The sequence below is a fragment of the Taudactylus pleione genome, unplaced genomic scaffold (genome assembly GCF_031769625.1).
Source record: "Taudactylus pleione unplaced genomic scaffold, aTauple2 ptg000053l, whole genome shotgun sequence".
NCBI lineage: Eukaryota > Metazoa > Chordata > Amphibia > Anura > Myobatrachidae > Taudactylus > Taudactylus pleione.
Window position 1 is genome coordinate 13,654,377 of NW_028284455.1, and position 20,680 is coordinate 13,675,056.

At 39.4% G+C, this 20,680-nt stretch overlaps 1 protein-coding gene across 3 annotated transcripts in view; it reads left to right on the forward strand.

The window, feature by feature from the left end:
• Positions 1–20,680, forward strand: part of KCNH8 (potassium voltage-gated channel subfamily H member 8) — a 543,344-nt gene that overhangs the window by 307,378 nt on the left and 215,286 nt on the right. For all 3 annotated transcript variants that reach the window (XM_088463391.1, XM_088463397.1, XM_088463404.1), the window contains exon 4: positions 19,444–19,571. In XM_088463391.1, coding sequence (XP_088319517.1) covers positions 19,444–19,571 — 128 coding nt within the window. The remainder of the gene's footprint in view (positions 1–19,443; positions 19,572–20,680) is intronic.

Here is a 20,680-nt window from a genome sequence, read left to right on the forward strand (position 1 = left end):
GACCCCTATTGAGGCACTCCCTCAGGGGATTGTCTCTACTGTTAATAGTGTGACAGAGCTTGAAGGACGGGCCTCCCCTGTGCCAGTGTAGCACCAGTCCACCAGTGTAATACCCTCTCTCCTTATTATTTCATTTAAAAATTAATATAAATGACAGTGAAAGTCAGATGGGCACTCTAGGATCCACTAGGCCCATGGCAGCAACCTGTGCTGTATTATGGATAGTCCTGCCTTGACTTTAAAGATAGGGGAATTCCTGTAATAGCATGCAATACTACGTGATGACAGTTTTACTCACATAGGGGCCTATTCATGATGTTAATTATCGGAGTCTGTTCTGACCCCAATAATTAACATTCTAACTTGCCGAGGATTCCAGTGGAAATCATCATTCCTCTGACATGGTGACAGCTGATCCGAATATAAGCTGTCCTTCTTTTCAGAGAAGTGAATCTTTTCACTGCTCCTTTCAGATATCCGGTGGACAGAGGTGGAGGGATCCGAAAGAAAGGAGCTGGTATCGGATGCATTCGCCATCTGAAGATGGCAAACACATCCCGGTCTCAAGCTCCAAAAATTATTATATTTTCAGAGCATGATGAATTCTGTCCCAATACCAGTGTATGGGGACAGTGAACCATTCCGCCATAGCAAGGTAATCAGGAGATATCTGTGATATCTCCTGCTTTAACTTCGTGATAAATGGCCCGAATACTTAATTTTGACAATTGCAGGTGAAAATTACATAATGGACACTTTTTAAATAGTGATCTGCTGGGTCACAAGGATGAACTCCAATGCCTATTTAAGCAAAAATAATGGAGTTCTGCACATCTGAGATATTAAGCTCAGTAAAAAGAGTTTTTTGCAATGCTTTGAGGAGACACAAGGCCTTTTTCTTAAGAAAACATACCACAAAGACCCACAATAATCACCATATAAACTAGAGATGTGCTCCGACCCACGTGTTTTGGTTTTAGTTTCAGAGCTGTATCGCCTTGTGTTTTGGATCTGGATTTGGTTTTTCCAAAACCGCCCCTGCATGTTTTGGTTTTGGATCTGTATTTCTTTTTCATAAATTGATAAAATTTGCTAAAATCACATAATTTTTTTTGTTCATACAATATTATTAACCTCAATAACATTAATTTCCACTTGTTTCCAGTCAATTTTGACCACCTCCCAGCTCACAATATTGTTTCATCTAGTTTAGGCCCAAAATTTGCAATTAGCTACCTGGTTGACTAAGCTAAGTGGCAACAGTGGGCAGCACAAACACGTGGTAGTTCAACTTCCAACATGGCACATCAGGAAACAAATGTTTTTATTATTCAAGAGTCTTGGGGGGCTTGGAGCATGTATGTAGTTGATGGCAGGGACAAGAAGGGTTGATTGGTAGTCAATTTTATTTCAGTTTTTTATTCCAAAGCAAATTTATGAGGGAGGAGGGGAGGCATTTACAAAAATTATTTTACTCATTCACATCAATCCTTGCCCCAGAAGAATCCTTGAGTGCTATGCCTGCTGCTGCTGGGAGTGGATTTTCATCCCAGAAGGGGACCAGGAAGACTACTAATAGTGCTTTCAAAACAATTGACTGTTAAATAATCCTTTGCAAAGATTCTACTTCACTAGAAAAGCATTTCCCAACCTGTACAGGGACATTAAAATAACTTAATTAATGGCCTCCAAAATGCTGCCCACTTAACCACAGATATGTGGACAAGCCAAAGAGAGCAAATGCAAGATTTTAGATTCAAGGTTTAAGTCTTACGTTGTGTCTTTCTTGAGAATCCTTGAGTGCTAATGCTGCTGCTGGGAGTGGATCTTCATCCCAGAAGGGATGAAGACATCTTTCTTCCCAACAGACACAGATCTGAAGAGGTACGAAAAGCTGTTGGTAAGCACATTGTCAGATCAAATGGCGCATGATGCAGTGGTGTCTTCTCCTTCAGTTTCTCCAGCAAGTGCATCTGCCAAGAACAAACTAAACTTTCCCAAAAATCCCCACTTGTGATGCACTTTAGTCAACACAACCAAGTTTTTTTGTCTTGTGCCCAGGCATGACAATGGGTTTTTCCTTATCATGGGCAACAATTGTTTCATCCACTGGTGCCTAATTTATACAAACAACATCCTCATCAACAACATCATCAACATCCTCTTAATCAACATCCTCATCATCAACATCCTCATTAGCGCCAGCTACACAAATTTCCTGCTCATCCTGGTGCACTTCCACAGAAGCATCCTCGATTTCTATGTCAGCATGTTCACTTGTGCTTACATCATCATAAGAGGCAAAACCACCAGTCTTCACTTCATGTGGTGAAACTGGCATATTGCCAATTTTATGTCTTTCTGCAGCTAACTTTCCCTTTGATGTTTTCTTCTTTACCACTGTAAAAGATTGATTCTTTATTTTAGATGCCCTGACTTAAGCTCTGTATGCCCTTGGGCATCGGCTTTAGTGGACAAAAAGATAAAAAGGTAGGGCTAAAGGAGTAATCTCAAGTTTCCCTACCTGTGAAAGCCTCAGCTGCTGCAGGAAAACCAGGTAGTGTCCTGGTTGATAGAATATGCACCACAGAAAATTAAGCAGCGCTTGAGGCTTTCAATCAGTAGGTAAAAAATTTTTTTTATATTTAATCATAGATAATTAAAATATATATGAGATGCAAATAAATACTAAAACACATGTATAAAGAGGAGGTTTCCCCAAAAACTTAAATACAACAATGAAAATCAAGAAAAGACCTTGCGCACACCACTGTGAACAGGACACACAGAGGACTTGAGTGGGGAAGCCGCTGCCTGTGCAACGGGCTCAATCACACATCACTGAGCTGATTCTGGGTAGGTGCTCTGCAGTCTGCAGCTGCTGACCACCATCTAACACCTGGCTTCATCGCACCGTGAGAGACATCACTTGGGCACTACCGGAGGTAACAGCCGCTGCCAGCTCATGAAGTTCGGGGAAAGACGGAGTCTCCCAGTGGGAGAGATTGCTCCCCACAGTAAAGATCGCCTTCAGTGACTGTGCCGCACCCTGGGGCTCTCGGCCACCCACCCCACTCGATGATAACCCCAGGATACATTCAGGTATTTATGTAGGAAATCACTCCTACAGGGACGTGAGATAACATTTATATGCACATTGGCGATTTGGTATCTGACAGACCACGGTGACCATAATTGCTGAATTCTACTCTGTCTGGTCCCACTGCAATTGTGACAATTGTTTGTGGCCATCACATCTAATCACACCAATATAACTGTTTGCAACTAGAGACTGATACAATTTATCTGGAATCTTTCCTGGATACAAATTGCTATTATAGCATCGGCTTTAGTAGGTGATGTAGATGGACTAGTATCATCATGACTGGTGGCACTGGCAGCAGCTCCAGCACTAGTATATGGTTCCTGCTCTCCTCTCTAGTCTCAACTGATCATTCTCCATATCAACAAACACGAATGAATGGGGGTATAGCACACATGTCAATTTGTACCAATTTTAAATATTACACAGTGGTATCAATGACCTACAGTGTCACAAGATTTTTTATGAATAAGAAAAGAATAACACACTGCACTGCCACTTACAGTGTCACAAGATTATTTATGAATAAAAATAATACACTGCGCTACCACTTACAGTGTCACAAGATTATTTATGAATAAGAATAATACACTGCGCTACCACTTAGTGTCACAAGATTAATTATTTATGAATAAGAATAACACACTGCACTAAAACTTAGGGGTAAATTTACTAAAGTGAGAGTTCTTAGAAGTGAGTTTTAGAAGAGATGTTGCACATAGCAACCAATCAGATTCTACTTAACATCTGACTAACACCTTCTAGAAGATAATAGCTAGAATCTGATTGGTTGCTATGGGCAACATCTCTTCTAAAACTCACTTCTAATAAATCTCACTTTTGTAAATTTACCCCTTAGTGTCACAAGATTAATTATTTATGAATAAGAATAACACACTGCGCTACAACTTATAGTGTCACAATACGTGGACGTGGACAGTCTAGATGGCAGTGTCACCAAACAATAATTGCGTAGCTAAGTTGCTAACGCACACACACAAAAACAAATATCTTTTTTTTTGATTGATATATTGATATTATTAATTATTTTTTTGCCATTGGGGATGAGCACCCACGAATGAGGCAGCAGCCTCTTGATGAACAACACAGACAGCACCCCTTTTTGTTGGACAACAAAGCACCCCTGCAGAGTCACAAATATGTGGACGATAAACTGCGGCAGTATCACCGTACAATAATAGCGCAGCTAAGTTGCTAACGCACACACACAAACAAAGCACTTTTTTTTTAAACTGGGGAAGAGCACCCCTAATTGACAGAGCACCCCCCCTGGACAGCACAGCACCCCTTTATGGACTGCAGCCCTAGCCTGATGGAGAGGACAAAAACACAGCAGCAGACATAGTTAATTGACAGGACAAGTGACACAGCAGCTGCAGCACCCACTGAAGGAAGGCCCCCTTTATATACTGCAGCATAAGCTCCTGTATTGACAACACAGCAGCAGCCTTCAGGCCAAGATCCCGACTGGACACACACACTGAGTGACTGACAGTGACTGACTACATCTGCTAGCTTCTCTCTATACAGCCAGAGTGAAAATGGCACTGATTGCGGTGACCTTTATATTGTCCAAAACCTGCGAGAATCCGACAGCTGGAGTATGACGTTTTGCCTCGTTTTGAGAGCCTGGCTTGGTTATCGCCTTGGATCTGGAAGTTCGGGTGGGTCCGGTTCTCAGAGAACCGGACCCGCTCATCTCTAATATAAACCCTCACACATACTTAGCACATTATTCTTCATTCCAGACAGCTGCAATATGGCAAATATTAAGTAAAGAGAGCCTAATATAAATCACAGGATTCAGATATTAACACAATTTCATATACAGTAATTAGAAGACATTTGAAAATGTCCATAAAATAAAATGATTATTGTCAGCACATGTGGTCTTAATAAATATTATTTTGTGTCTTTAAAACATTGACTAATATTTTTTTATTGCATGAAAGAAGTGCGGACTGTGGATGTATGTCTGAGATTTGAAGTTTTTACTGTCCCAGATAATCAGCTCTTAACTGTCATTTTGCAAACACAGCCTGTGAGATGACAGTTGGGAGCTGATTGGCTGGCACCTTATCACCTTCCTAACACTGCTTAGTAAATAGACTCCTATGTCACATAGGAGAAAATGTATTAAACCTTATTAAGAGTGGAGAAGTGGACTAGTGGAGAAGTTACCCATAGCATCCAATCAGCTTTGAGGTAGCATTTATCGAGTACATTCTCTAAAGTGATAGGAAGAAGCTGATTGGTTGCTATGGGCAACTTCTTGAGTTTTTGAGGTCCATAGAACTAATATAATGTTTATGTAGTAAGTAACACAATTAAGCTGTAGTTATTAGAACGTTAAAAAAAATAATTCATTGCATGTTAATTACAGAGCTGCCATTCATTTCCAGTAAAGACATTTTGTAATGTAATGTATGAAACACTAGTAAGGTAGAAAAAATTTGCATTACCTAAAACTTCCTCGATAAACTATTTATTATGTCTTACATATGGCAAACAGATAATCAGAAATAAATTGGTAACCATTACAAATTTCTTAATCGTATGTGTCATATAAGACCAGCATTTCAAGATTTAATTATTTATCAAAAGATCATCTGCAAAAGTTCATCCACATAGTCACAAACCTGTCCTGTATAAAAAAAAAACAATTATAGAAACTGGATAGATTGTTTTCTTACATTAAGGTGGTTACACACCTGACAGATATATCTGCAGATCGAGTGATCTGCAGATAGATGATGGTCGTTCATACACACTGAATGACCATCATCTGCTGCTGCAGCGGGTCGAGCCAGACTGGGGGCGGATAGGGGGAGTGGCCTAATCGCGGGAGGCATTGCCACGCCCCCTTCGGGAAAAAAAACATTTCCAACGCGGTGCTGCGCGCAGAGGAGGGGGCCAAAGGGGGGCGTGATCAGCATGATCACTCCCCCCCTTTTCATAGGAGACTGCTCGGGCTGCTGCTTGTAGACATATCTGTTCATTGGCTGTGCAGCACAGCCAATGCGATGTGTCTGTGAACGACGTATCGTCTGTACACACTGGCCGACAGGGGCACGATATATTGGCCAATCAATTGATCGGCCAAAATATCGGCTAGTGTGTACCCAGCATTAGTATGAACAGAAGATTAAAATCAGTGTTTCAATGATTGTCTAGCAGACCATGGGGTCTTGGCACTAAGTGGATATAAGGGGGCTAAATTAAAAAGGCAGAGAAAATCCCTGTACACATCACTTCTCTATATGTACTAAAGGGATTACTCTGCCTTCAGTCTAAGAGCAGGCTAAAATATCACGGTACCATAGGCACTTATGGCAGCAGACAGTGACCCAGCTATTACTAAAGAGAAATATTACTTACCGTCAACTGTCTTTTCCAGCGCTGGCTTCATCCCCTCTAGCTGCCATTATCTGCCTCTCCTCACTGCAGAAGTAGGAAGAGAGCTCTTTGTCATTTTGGCCGCTTGTCAATAAAGTTTTGACAAAAGCAACTCACTGCTGCAGGTGCATGCCAGGAGAGAGGTGAGTGAGACTATCCACAGAGTGCAGTCAGGAGGAGCAGGACTGCGTCCCTGCTGTCACCGCCGAGTGGGTGACTAAACGTTCACTCTCCTTGGCAGGAATATTTTTAGTACACATCGCGGTAGCCACCTCCTATTTCACAGCGATAATAGGTGACGCAGGAGTGACTTTTTTCTTCTGTAAGTGGAGTATTAGTATATGGACCCCATATACCATTCCATCACTCTGTAAAATTCTAGATTAAGCCATGAAATTTAACATTGAGTAGCCTACAGTGTTACTTTCAACATACACCTCAAAAATAAAACATTATGGGGTCTATTCACCATCACTTAATTTATACAAAAGCAGGTGAAAAGTAAAATTTTCACCTAATTTTGTATAATTTAAGTCTAATCCCCATTCATCATTCTTGTAACACAGGAAATATCACAGATATCTCCTGGTTACAATTGTGCCTCGATAATTTCCGCAATCCTCATACTTAAGATTTAACACCCGCGATGTCATGAGGGGAGGGCGGGGGGATCTGTAATGGATACTCGTACGCTATGGACACCTGTAGGGGGGGCACTGGGAAAGACACCGTGGGGAGGAGGAGGGGGCGCCGGGACAGACACCAGTAGCAGCAGTGGCTCAGACACCAGTGGCATCAGGGGGAAGGGGTGTCGGGACAAACACTGGCGGTGGGGTAGAGGGGGAGGGGGGGAGAAAGGCAATGAGAAAATCCTTGTAGATACCTGCAGGGGAAAAGTATCACTTTTCCGAAAAGCTGACTCTGCAAAAAGAGCAGCTTTTCGGAAGTTAAACTCTTGTTAGGGAGACATGATGAATGCCTACAAAAGATTTTTTAAACTCGCATCGAGTTTAAAACATAATTATCACTAGTGATAATTATGTAATGATGAATAGGTCCCTATAGCTTGTAAGCTCTTTATACAGTAATTAGTGGCTACACAGTCAGAATGATGATAAAACTGTGAACTTTCAGCTTAACATCCATTTGGTTAGCAATGGTATGTTTGGTTTGAAAGTCTTTTTTTTTAATTCCCAAATTTATATCAAATTATCCAAATGATGTCAGCCTTCAAAATTAAATTAATAAACTGCTAATCTGAATGCCCAGGTGCTGAATCACAATTTATTTTTGAGTTGAAATTAGCAATAGTTATCAATGTTAAATCACAACAACAAAAGCTCCTAAGTCATTGTCATACAAAAATGACATGCTGTGCAGAGAGGAAGTACAGTCATAGCCAGATAGCAGTCTTAAATTAGATGTCACACTGAACATGGGGTACCTTTCGTCGAGGCTCTGATTATCCACCAGACAGCCTAGAGCCTCATGCAGTTCAAATAATGTCAATGTTAATACGGGAACTTTTTATTCATGCTGTACAGAATACTGTTCCCTGGTTTTGTAGAGATGCTTTTGATTTTAAAATTGGCAATTCTTTGTTGAAGATCTTTAAGCTCCACTTATCAAAAAGGTTTTATGAGGAAAAATAGAGATGATGTGATGATGTTTTTCAGGTGTCCCAGTCACTGGGACGCATCAATTTCCAGATTTGTTCAGGACATCATCATGTGATTGTGTGATTATATGAGCAAATGAGCATGCAGAGTAGATGTACTGTAACTATGCAGTAAGACTAATGCCGCATATCCACTACGCGACATTACTGAGCGATTGCATGATTCTGACATGGTAATCATGCAATCGCTCAGTAATCGGGCACAAATCTTGCACATTAATGTTGGAAATGACCAGCGTTGCACGCTCCCGCTCGTCATTTCCGACATCAATCATCACCCGAACATGCTGGTCAATCTGCAGATAATGACAGATTGCCCATGTTCGGGGATAATTGATGTGCCTACACTGAACGACTGAATGTTCAGTGTAGACACAGCACAGACTGTGAAAGGACTGCACGATTACAATGTCATAATCGTGCAGTAGTTTCACAGTCTGCTAGTGGATACGCTAGATAAAAGCAGCGCTAAAATAAAACAAACAACAATTTATTAACCAAAACCTCAATGGTTACTATTAGAACATTGTCATGACACAATAAAAAGAATATATCAATGGTCAGTTTAAAAATATGTATGGTACTAAGAAGCATAAATAGCTAGACATGCATGTCACTTGTGAAAGTCACAATAATAAACAAATACCCTTGGCAGGTTCCATCACAGTTCATATGCACCGCACTCACTCCAATGTTTTACCCTGACTCAGGATTCCTCTGCATCTTGCACCTATTTGGAAGGATTTATCTATTTGGACTACCAGTTACATTGGAGTTATCAACTATTTCCCAAACGGCTACAGCAAGCTACAGGAGACTTCCCAGTTTACAGACTATCCATACCATCGCTAGTTCAGGGCGCTCTGGACATATCTCCAATTGCTTAAAGCTGTTTTTCTGTGGGAACATTCCATTGGATTGAGTGCGGTGCATATGAACTGTGACGGAGCCTGCAAAGGGTATATGTTTATTATTGTGACTTTCACAAGTGACATGCATGTCTAGCCATTTATGCTTCTTAGTACCATACATATTTTTCAACTGACCATTGATATATTCTTTTTATTGTGTCATGACAATGTTCTAATAGTAAACATTGAGGTATTGGTTAATAAATTGTTGTTTGTTTTATTTTAGCGCTGCTTTTATCTAGTTTATTTATTGTATTGAAGAGACTAACTATCTCTTTTGTAGCAGGTGCTTGGAGGAGAAACTGCACTGGTTTTTGAGTTTCCTTTTGCTAGTGGATACGCACCTTAACAGGTAGGGGAACTTATCTGCCAACAAATGGGCAGTAAATGAGAAATACTTATTATTACAAAGAAAAAAAACTTAAAATACCACTAAATTACAAAATTGGAATTACATATAAACCAATAGTGTATAATACATTGTTTAATGCTAATCCTCACAGTGGATATCTGAAGAGCAAGTCTTAAAAGCGCTTAGCAATGGGTTGGGTACGGGATGCCGGCTCTCAGGATCCCGGCAGTCAGAATCCCAATGCCGACATCCCGACCAGGTTAAAATGCCTATGCCCTCAGGAAAGTAAGCCTAACCTAACCTAACCCCTAACCCTCCCTTCCAGGTGTCTAAACCTAACCTCTCCCCTAGTGACTAAACCTAAACCTTCCTGCAGCCTAAACCTAACCTCCCCCCTGCAGCTTAACCATAACCCTCCCCCTAGTGCCTAACCCTAACCCTGCCTAAAATATTTAAGAAGTACTCTCATGCTAATAAGGTAATCTGCTATAGAGAAGTTAAAGAGAATATTATGGACTAATTTAGTTAAGTATAAAATATTTAATATATTGTTTGTTATTCAGCTCAGCGCACATACATCCTTTGTCATATATATATATATATATATATATATATAATATATATATACTGTATATATATAATATATATATATATATACTGTATGTGTATGTATATATATATATATATATATCTAAGCTATGCTATATAATAATTGGCTAAGTAGGTGACATAACTCTCAGGTAATGACATAACTGATGTTTGTGGGAGTATAAAATATTTAATATATTGTTTGTTATTCAGCTCAGCGCACATACATCCTTTGTCATATATATATATATATATATATATATATAATATATATATATACTGTATATATATAATATATATATATATATATATACTGTATATATATATATATATATATATATATATATATATATATATATCTAAGCTATGCTATATAATAATTGGCTAAGTAGGTGACATAACTCTCAGGTAATGACATAAGTGATGTTTGTGGGAGGGGTCAGATTTCAGAACAACTGTAAGTAACTGTAATGTAGCTGTGGGGGGCACTAACACATGGGCCACTTAGTAATTTTTTTGAATTATTTATTTCATTAGCACCAATCTACAGAGACAGAGGTAAAATAGGGAACATTACAGGAGGCATTTTTCAGAAATGCTTTGTGACACCATATGGCCACCTAACAGACTATGTTGAACTTGAGACTAATCCGAAAGTGATTACTCCAATATATATACATGGAAGTCAGGTGTGGCACTCGGCGCAATAAACAGGCAGACACACAGATGTCAATCAATGTTTCAGTGTTAGATACATTATCGTCAGGATAAAGAAATACATACATGGCTTACCTTAAATAGTGTCACCCAAGTGCACACGCCGCGACAGGACTGGGACCACGCACCTGTCCCAAAGCAACTTGATGACATCATCACGCATGGCCCACATCAGCTGATGACACCACGTGTACCATCACCATAACAACCAGGCTAAACATTATGGAAAAAATACACGTTAGTGTACAATCACAGAATAAATATACAATTAGCATACATTATAGGGATCAAAACATTGTTAAACTTAAAGATTCGTTCAAACCCCTTGGGGTGATTACATCTAAACTGTGAATCCACCGTGCCTCACAACAAAGCAATCGTTGGTCTCTATCACCCCCCCTGAACAATGGTGGGACGTGATCGATCATACGATATTTCAAGAATGCCAAATTGTGTTTCGCCTCCAAAAAATGGCGTGCCACGGGCTGATCGCTAGAACCACTAGCAAGGGCAGCTCTAATCGTGGAGCGATTAGCCATACGCTCCTTGAATTTGCATTGCGTCTTACCCACATATGAGAGGCCACAAGGGCAAATGATCTGATACACAACATAGGAACTGTTACAAGTAAGTCTATGTCGAATCTGATATATTTTCCCAGAATGTAGGGTGAAAAAATGAATCGCCCTGTATCAGATATCTATAAGTCACACAGCTACATTTGAAACAACCCAGTTTCTTTTTAGACAAAAAATGTGTAGTAGTAACCTCACTCTTGTTGGTTATATCCGATTTCACAAGTAAATCCCTTAGGTTTCTGCCCCGAGAGTAGCAAGACAAAAATCTGGTATCTGAAAGTTTTAAAGTAGTATCAGATGTTATAATGGGCGAGTGATGTTTAGCTGACTGATTAATTTTAGGGGACCATACATTAAACCTATTCACCAAGGTAAAAAGGCATTCGTAGGACTTTTGTTCTTTTAACAAGTAATGTATCCAGATCAATTTCCAAGACTTTGTTTTCGGTCCTATTCAAACTATACCTGGAAAATCCACGAGAGACAAATTTATCAATCAGGTTATCAATCTGTAGTATAGCTGTCTCAACATTAGTATTGATGCGCTTGATCCTAATCATCTGGGAGAATGGTAACCCGTACTTTAAAGACTGAGGATGGCAAGTATGTGCTTGCAATAATGTATTCCTGTCTGTTTCCTTACAATGTACAGATGTAGTAAACATGTCATTCTCTCTAGAGATTTGAACATCATGGAAATCAATAAAGTTTTGATGCAAGCTGACTGTAAATTTTACGGCGCAACTGCTCAAGTTATGTTGTTTGATAAAGTCAAGAAAAGTAATATCTGAGTCATTCCAAATTAAGAATAAATTGTCTATGTACCTTGAATAAAATAAAATCTTAGATGACATCTCTGGTACACTAAAAAAGATACTCTGGGCCTGATTCAGAGCCGCTCGTAAGCGGCCGCTCGTTCGCTCCGAGTGATGTTCGCACAACTGCGCATGCATATGGGTTGTAATACGCATGCACGAACCAGTCATTGCAGTCGGAAATTGTGTGCTCGCAAAATAGCGAATGCCTGCTAATTTGAGTGACAGAATGAGGCGTTTGTGGGTGGTAACAGGGGAAGGTGCATGAAAACAGGGAGTGGAGATCCGAAAGCAGGCGTGCCAAACCGTCAAACCGGGCATTTTAAGGGTGTGCATAATTAACAAAGCAGCGTCATCGACCACGTCACTTGGTTGTTTCTTAGCCTGAACTGTTCGCATGATTGCGGTAGGAAAATCCAACCACAAGCACTGCGAGCAGTTCAGATGCCTTTCGATGTACTCGATTAATCTAATAAATAGCGGACATGATATAGGATGTGAGCGGCCAGGGGGCGTTTTTTAAAAACTAGCGAGCGCATGTTTCGTTCGCTCGTTCAGACATAGAGGCGTCAACAGACCGCAAAGAGTGAGCGCTCTGTTTAAATATCCGGCCCCTTTTTCTGAACGAGCGAGCGCAAATAGCGTCCGGCTCTGAATCAGGCCCTCTGTTCCATGTCAAACATATAAGCGTTAGCATAACTAGGTGCTACAGCAGAACCCATAGCACACCCGTTAGTTTGAAGGTAAAAAGCACCATCAAAATAGAAGAAATTTTTAGACTGAATAAATTCTAGCAATTGGAGACAGAATTCTATAAATGCTGAATCATAAAACGTACATTCGGTCAATAATTTTTTAACAGCCTTCAACCCATCAAGGTAAGCCATGTATGTATTTCTTTATCCTGATGATAGTGTATCTAACACTGAAACATTGATTGACATCTGTGTATCTGCCTGTTTATTGCACCGAGTGCCGCACCTGACTTCCATGTATGCTGCTTCTAATGCTGTGCGGTCAGGGCTGCTTTATTACTTGGAGTGCCGGACTTTCTTATATAATCTCAGTAAGGGATTTAGGTGAAGATGTGTAGATTTATCGAACCATATACTGTACATAATAATCAGTATAAATGTTTCATTTGCTGAATACCTCTTTTAACTCCTCTTACCATTATTGTTCAAATGAACTCTATGTTAAAGAGGAGCGCTCTGTGCAGCCTCTGTTCCTGGCCTCAGAGCCAGGGGGACTAGGACCTAGCATGGTTCTCCCCATAGGTCTGACCTCCATCTTGCGCTAGTGCACATGTGCGGTTACTCCATTATATTTCTCCTGTGGCATCCTGCATGAATGGATGTGTCCCAGAGAACTCCATCCTACAGTATCTGAAGCCTTGAGACTCCCAAACTCCACTGTGTCACCACCGCTTAGCATAGCAAGCACCCCGCTGGTACTACTGTATGTTACAAGTGCTCCCAGTGCACATTACAAAGTTCAACATACCCCATATGCTCCAGGCTGCAACTGGCAATACCTATGCAGTCTGTACCTACTTTTGTCATATGCTACCTGTTTCTACTTGGCTTATAAACTGACTCCCTGGTTAAGCTAATCTGCCATGTGGATACAGCAGCAGCTCCTTCTTTTTCCCCAGTACTTTCACAGCCGGGACCGGCTCCCACAGCCCGGTGCTGGTTGTGCTTTTAAGGGGGACCCAACTTCATTTATTTTCTTATTTTAGCACTTTAATAGCTTTTACACACAGAAGCCTTCACGGATCTAACTGATCTATGAAGGGTTCTGTTAAACATGCACATTGTAATGAAACTAGCATAACAAGGTGTGAGTTTACCCACAATTTATCTTGCATGTCAGTCAAACTCGCACCCTCAAACTCACACCCGCAAACTCGCACCCTATTATATTTGAGAGTTGCAGGACAAATTCGCACCTTCAAAATGTGCGGGAAGGTGCGAGTTTGTGCTCGTGCATTAACTCGCACCCTATTACATTCCACCCTATACAGGATGATTCTCTCATATCCAAATATTCTGAAATACGGAATATTCCGAAATACGGAATATTTTTAGCATGACTGAGATAGTGAAACCTTTGATTTACCTATAGGCTGTGTGTATAAGGTGTATATGACATATAAATTAATTTCATGTATGTACACAAACTTTATTTGAGCCAACAAATTATTGAAAATATTGTATAAAATTACCTTCAGGCTGTGTGTATAAGGTGTATATGATTCATAAATGCATTCTGTGTTTAGATTTGGGCCCTATTCCTAAGACATTTTAATATGGTATTCAAATATTCCAAAATACGGAATATTCCGATATCCAAAATACCCCTGGTCCTAAGCATTTTGGATATAGGAGACTCAACCTGTTGTAATGAAAATTATAAGGCATTACAGTTTAAAAATGCATTTTGTTAAATAAAATAACCTAATATATATGACAGTGCTAGTGCACCATTTTTTCTTATTTTTCCATCTGCAGTCCATTTTATCTTCCCAAAAATCTACTGTCAATTTTATTGAGATGTGATAATCTTCTCACTATAAAATAGTTTGTGCGTGTACAGTAGCTTAATGGTAACAGATACTGTAAGTTTGATGACTTTGGAGGCATAACTAGATGTCAGAACGGGCAAAATAGGATAAAGACCACACAATCCTCAAACATAGCTTAGCCCTATACAGCAGTAATGGGCAACAGGTGGCCCTCCAAGGCTTCACTTGCTACCTCCAGCTCCTCATTACTTTTGTTGCCATATACTGTATGTTTGTTATAACTTTCAAAGATTGTTTGAAAGACCTGCTGATATGTTATTACAGAGAGGTGTCTCATTAATTAATTATATTAATTTAACTTACTACTGAGACCAAAAATAATGTGTGTCCCTTTTGAAGGACAGAGGGCCAACCTATTCGGCCACAGATTGCTTGTCACTGCTATACAGAGTAGTAACCTAAATCACACATTACCCTATTCTAGGCACAATTAAGCAAGGAAAATGTTTAAGGTTGCAGTCCCTTTTATTACCGTGTGATGCAAGTTGACCATGCGCTAGTTAAATAATCGTAAATATTCTTATTTCTATATTATTTAACTTAATCTCACATTTATCATGTTCATATTATATGTAAATTAAAAGAGCAAATGTAGATTTTACAATAGTAAATACAATACTTTGAAATTATACCAACCCAAAATATAATTGGTACAAAGGCTCCATTTGTAATTGCCCACTCTATTAAAAAGGATAGAGGTAATCATTAAGGGATTTTGGGATGGTGAAAGTAAGGATTTTTTATTTGATTTGCAAAGAGATTCACTGAAAGGATTGACCTAGTGCATTGACAGATGGAATTAGGTCAAGTGGATAAGTGTAAGAGTAATGTTTTCCACTGACTGGGACATAATCATGTATAAGAGGTATAAATAATTCAAAAACATATTTTTGCTACATATCAATGAAATATAAGTTAATAAACACTGTCATTTTCTAAATGATACATGTCTCTTATGTAAGCTTATTCAAGCTCAGTTTGAATTTATGCTGATATATTAAATTCTGATTATGTTAGTGTTGATACGGACCGCAGAGAATTTTATGGAAATGTATTTTATTTACTTGCAAATGTATCTGTTAATATTGCACCCACAATAATAGGGCCTGATTCCGAGATTTATGCTAATACAATCTCAACTGCATTCTGTCATGGATCGCAGTTGCTAAAATATGCTAATGCCTTCCAAAGCATAGCCGAGCTTATGTATGCCCACTGCTGCTTTCTTATTTCCATTCGATGACATGCAACAGCATAAACATCGGTAACATCAATGCACATCAGGCAGTCACGCAGAAAGTAGCATGAGTCAAGTCTGACCAGTCACAAACACTCCAACTATCCTGACTCGCAGAGAGCTCTCATGCTGTGAAGGCGATCGCAGTGGATAATTTATGCACGCCCATGAAACTGCGGTTAAATGGTCTGACATGCCTGCATTTTTCTAACCAACCTTCCGTTACCACCCCCAACCACTAACTGCCTGTCACTCGCTTTGCAAGTGGTTCCTCTGTACGAGCGTAATCGCAACGTAATTGCTATGTGTGTGCAGTGTGGCTTTCATGCATGCGCAATGGCAAACAATCGCTTGTTCTGCGTAAATATCATCTTTGAGAAAATCTCAGAATCAGGCCCTCACAGAAACCTAAATGTATGTTTTGCATTGTTATTGTGGATTACACATTACAGTCATTACAGCAAATGTAACACAGACTACTGATGCATGAATTGTTACATAATACTTGTGATGTATTATTATTAGGGGTGAGCAGGTTCGGTTTTACTCGGATTTACTCGGATCTCTAAATGGCATTTTATTGGCTATCGCCTACCATGTGTTTTGGATCGCCAATATAATAAATCCGAATTTGCGGTAAAGTGGCGATAAGAACCGAGTAAATCCGAGTAAAACCGAGCCTGCACATCACTAATTATTATACAAGGGGCAGAAACCATCAGTATAGATAATGTGAAACTAAGCCTCCCATTATAAACCACTATTTTCTGTTGCTTATTTCACTGAAAAAGTAAAGCAATGCTACATGAAAATTGCCTAATAACAAGCTGATGTATCCCTCATGTTTTGTTTAATATTCAAGGAAAGTTGTTCGGCAAATTTGGAGATAGAACAGGTTACAAAAACAGAGTGGGTGTTTATAGAATTGTTTTCAAAACCTTGCTACTATGAAACTAAATATTTAAAAAACATTTATCCATTAAACTGAAGGCAGTGAATTAATTAGACTAGTGATCTCAAATTCACAGAATAAATATCACCCACTGGAAAATCATTGCTATCACAGTGTATTTAACATAAAGATGCCATTTAGTCTGCATTAACAAAATGTCTGTAGACTTTTAAAAGAAACTTACAGAACCTAATATCAGGGCCATAGCTAGGGTACTGCAGCCGGTGCCATCGCACAGGGCACCACAGGTCAGAGGATGCTGTTTGGGTCTGTCAAATTTCTGTTTATTATCATTCTTGCTTGTAGCTTCCTCTTATTTCATCCCCAGCATCTCCTGGCCTCTCCTATCTCTTCCATGGCCCTTCCCCATGAAGCCATGGCCCTTTTTTGGGTGCATTATGTCCCTTTGAAAAATGAGGGGGGCGCCAATGTTCTTTCTGGCACAGGGCACCAAAAAGTCTAGCTACGGCTCTGCCTCATATATTCTGTCATCAATGATTGCATTAAAAGTAAATGCCTGTGGATGCTCTCTGTGGCTATTTACTATTAGTAGATACTAATTCATATCGTGGGGCTCATTGTATGCTAGTCCAAAAAAGAACCATATCTTTCTCTTTTTCATATTGTGCATGCACAGTAAAATGCAGCTAGACTGAAACCTATGTGATATGTTGTGTTTTCCTTCTCCATAGTGCAAGACCCATGCTAATGTACATACCAAGTATTGGCAGTTGAAAAAGAAAGAAATAACATTTAAAAAATAAATTAAATCCCCCTTACACACAGGTGCACTATGCACCTCTTCTCTTTGCACACTTCAGTATCATCCCTCACGATTGTTCATTCTCCAACTCATTGACTCCTACTTCTTGTTTTACAATTCTAACTTCTCTGCCAACTTCAACTTTCTACCTTCATACTGGTGGACACAGAGATATAGCATGGAGACCTGGCAACCCGAGCAAGCACACGCTATGATTCCACCTCCCCACAGTATTATGGGAGCCAGTCAAGTGAGCTTGCCTGCTTGCCCTCACTCCCTAATACATTGGTAGAACATTGAAAATGTTGAGCACATGAATAGAAGCAGAGGGAGGAGGAGAATAAAGAAGTAGGAGAGTTGCAGGGTGGAGAATATAACAATTCAACTAACAGGATATACAGTAATAGGTATTCTCCTGACTGAATCATCCAACCACTTCCTATGAGAAGGGAACCCATAGCACATCCTGCTCTGCAAGCAGCTGCCGCTAATCAGCTGTCAGTGTCAAAGAGCTGGGGGATCCGCAGTTCCTGCAGCAAACTGCTTATTGCTCACAGGCAAATATCTGCCATTAAATAAGAAGCAGTTTGCAGACTGGATCATCAGTGACTTGTACTATGTGTTAGGTGTGAAAATGCAAAGTGATAATTGACAAGTGATGCATGATATATTATAAAGGATAAGTAACCATGTAAAAGCAATGATTAAAGGATAATGAAGGATAAGTAACAAGGTGCACAATATATCCCATGAATAGAAATGCTGTAAACTGAATTTGGATGTAAGAGCTGGGGATTTTAGTATGGCGTTCCTGGGAGGTAACAGGGGGGTGGCTAAAAAGATGAGGACGTGTTGTGATCAGTGACTGTTGCACTGACACAGGCAGCTATGTTCAGATGGATCATTTGCTTTTCCATACGGCTGGTTCAATGTTCAATGGTGCGGCCAATAGCGCATCTTAATTAATAATTAATGCAGCTGGTGAGGGTCTCTGTACGGATACCATTGGTCATGGTACTAGCATAAAAATGCAGTCACACTGCAGCAAAAAATACAGTTGCAGCTGCAAGAGTGTGCACCTCTGAATGAGACTTCTGATCTATGCCATCTCAGAGTTGTGGTAAAATGAAGAACCTTCTCCATGCTGCTTTTATATAATTTTGTCCCACAAAACCTTGTTCTTGTATTTTGGCGCACCCAGATGCCACTATCTTTTACTGCATACTCATATTTTTCTCTGTAAAACAATGCACTTGCACAAAAGTAGATGCATGATATCGAAAAAGAGCACTTGTGCTATAGGACTGCAAGGTTGCTGCTCATAAAAGCCTCTTAATGTAGTAATGATTATTTTAATTATTAAAGGGCTTGGACTACCCCCAGCTGATCACATTATTTAGCAATGTCGGCAAGAATAGACTGAGTCAGTGGTAGTTCCTGGCTTGAAATGGAATCACCAAGTATGAATGTTGTGATTATATGGTGGTAATCCAAACCTTTTAACTATACAGATTTACTAATGATTTGGTATCAAGGTCATAAACTTACATTTCCAGTTCATCCAATTCATTCCAAATATATGCTGTATATTTTTAGTATTCATGGATCTTTCTTCATACCAGAAAAAAATACTGAAGTCTGTCATTATATTTTATTACATTTTAAAAAGTGTCATAGAAGTTCAGCTCCAGTAGGTTAAAGATGCATGTGGTGATATTTAATTGCTTGTTACTTTTGTTCTACAGAAAAATACAGAGGAAGGGGAAAAGCAGGGTCACATTTTGAGGCAGCAAGGAGACGAAGTCGGGCTGTCCTTTATCACATCTCCGGTCACCTACAAAGGAGAGAAAAGAACAAATTAAAGCTCAATAAAGTAAGTATTCGCATAAATGCATGTGCATATAAATAAAGAAGGCCATGCACCTAATAGAGTATTTTTAGAAATACAGTATATGAATATATGATATGCTCTAACAGTAAAGTGCAGATGTGCCGATTCCAAATAAATAATGACTTGGGCTTATCTATATTGATCAGTTTTACATATGTTTTCACAGTTGTTCATTCTGGAATGATGACTAGATTGTGTGTCTCGGGAAACCAGAAAAACAAAGAGAACTTTATAGTGTAGTATATGATTGTAACTTTAAAATATGATAATAGTATAAGTACTTGAGATGAAAATAAACACCATAGAGATAATTGGGCTGTGAATCAGTCTTTGAGATCATTGGATTCCCTTTAGTGGGCACTCTAGAGAACGTACAGCTTGACAAAAGAAGAAAGGTGTTCCACTTTGAGGTGATCAGTAATGTACAATTGTACACTCCCTAAGCATTTCATCACTTCCAAAATTCCTCATGGGGATACCTAATGTGAAAAATTCTGAATAATAGATCAATACAGATAAGTTTGAATCATTATTTACCTGCCCTTTATTATTTGAACACATCATATATTTTTTGTTAAATGTACACTATTGGGTCTCTGGACCTACTTATTGTTACCGATTGGATATTACCAGCTAACAACATGCATTCTAAGGATATCTGCTACCTGAAAAATCATGGGGAGGTTTTTTTACATTTTGGATCCACTGTATTATGGTCACTGTTATTGTAATTTGTTAATGTCACACTTAAACTAAGCACCATTTGTACTTTTGTGCTCTAATGTATACATGCCGTGGTAGACGTGGATATGCATGCAGTGGTAGACGTGGATATGCAATACCACCACTTATCCTACTGCTTCAGCTGTAATACCATCACATTCACTTTCATCATCCATACCACCCCGTGAAAGTACATATTCACATTATTACAGACCCTCCAACATGACCCATTCCACCAGGTACAAAATACTCTGCTCCTGGACTTCCCACCTAATTTATGATTTCTGCCACCTGTGTTGAAACACCTTTCTCATCAATTACCTAGTTCAGCACAGGTGACAGCAATCGTATATTAAGAGGGAAGTCTA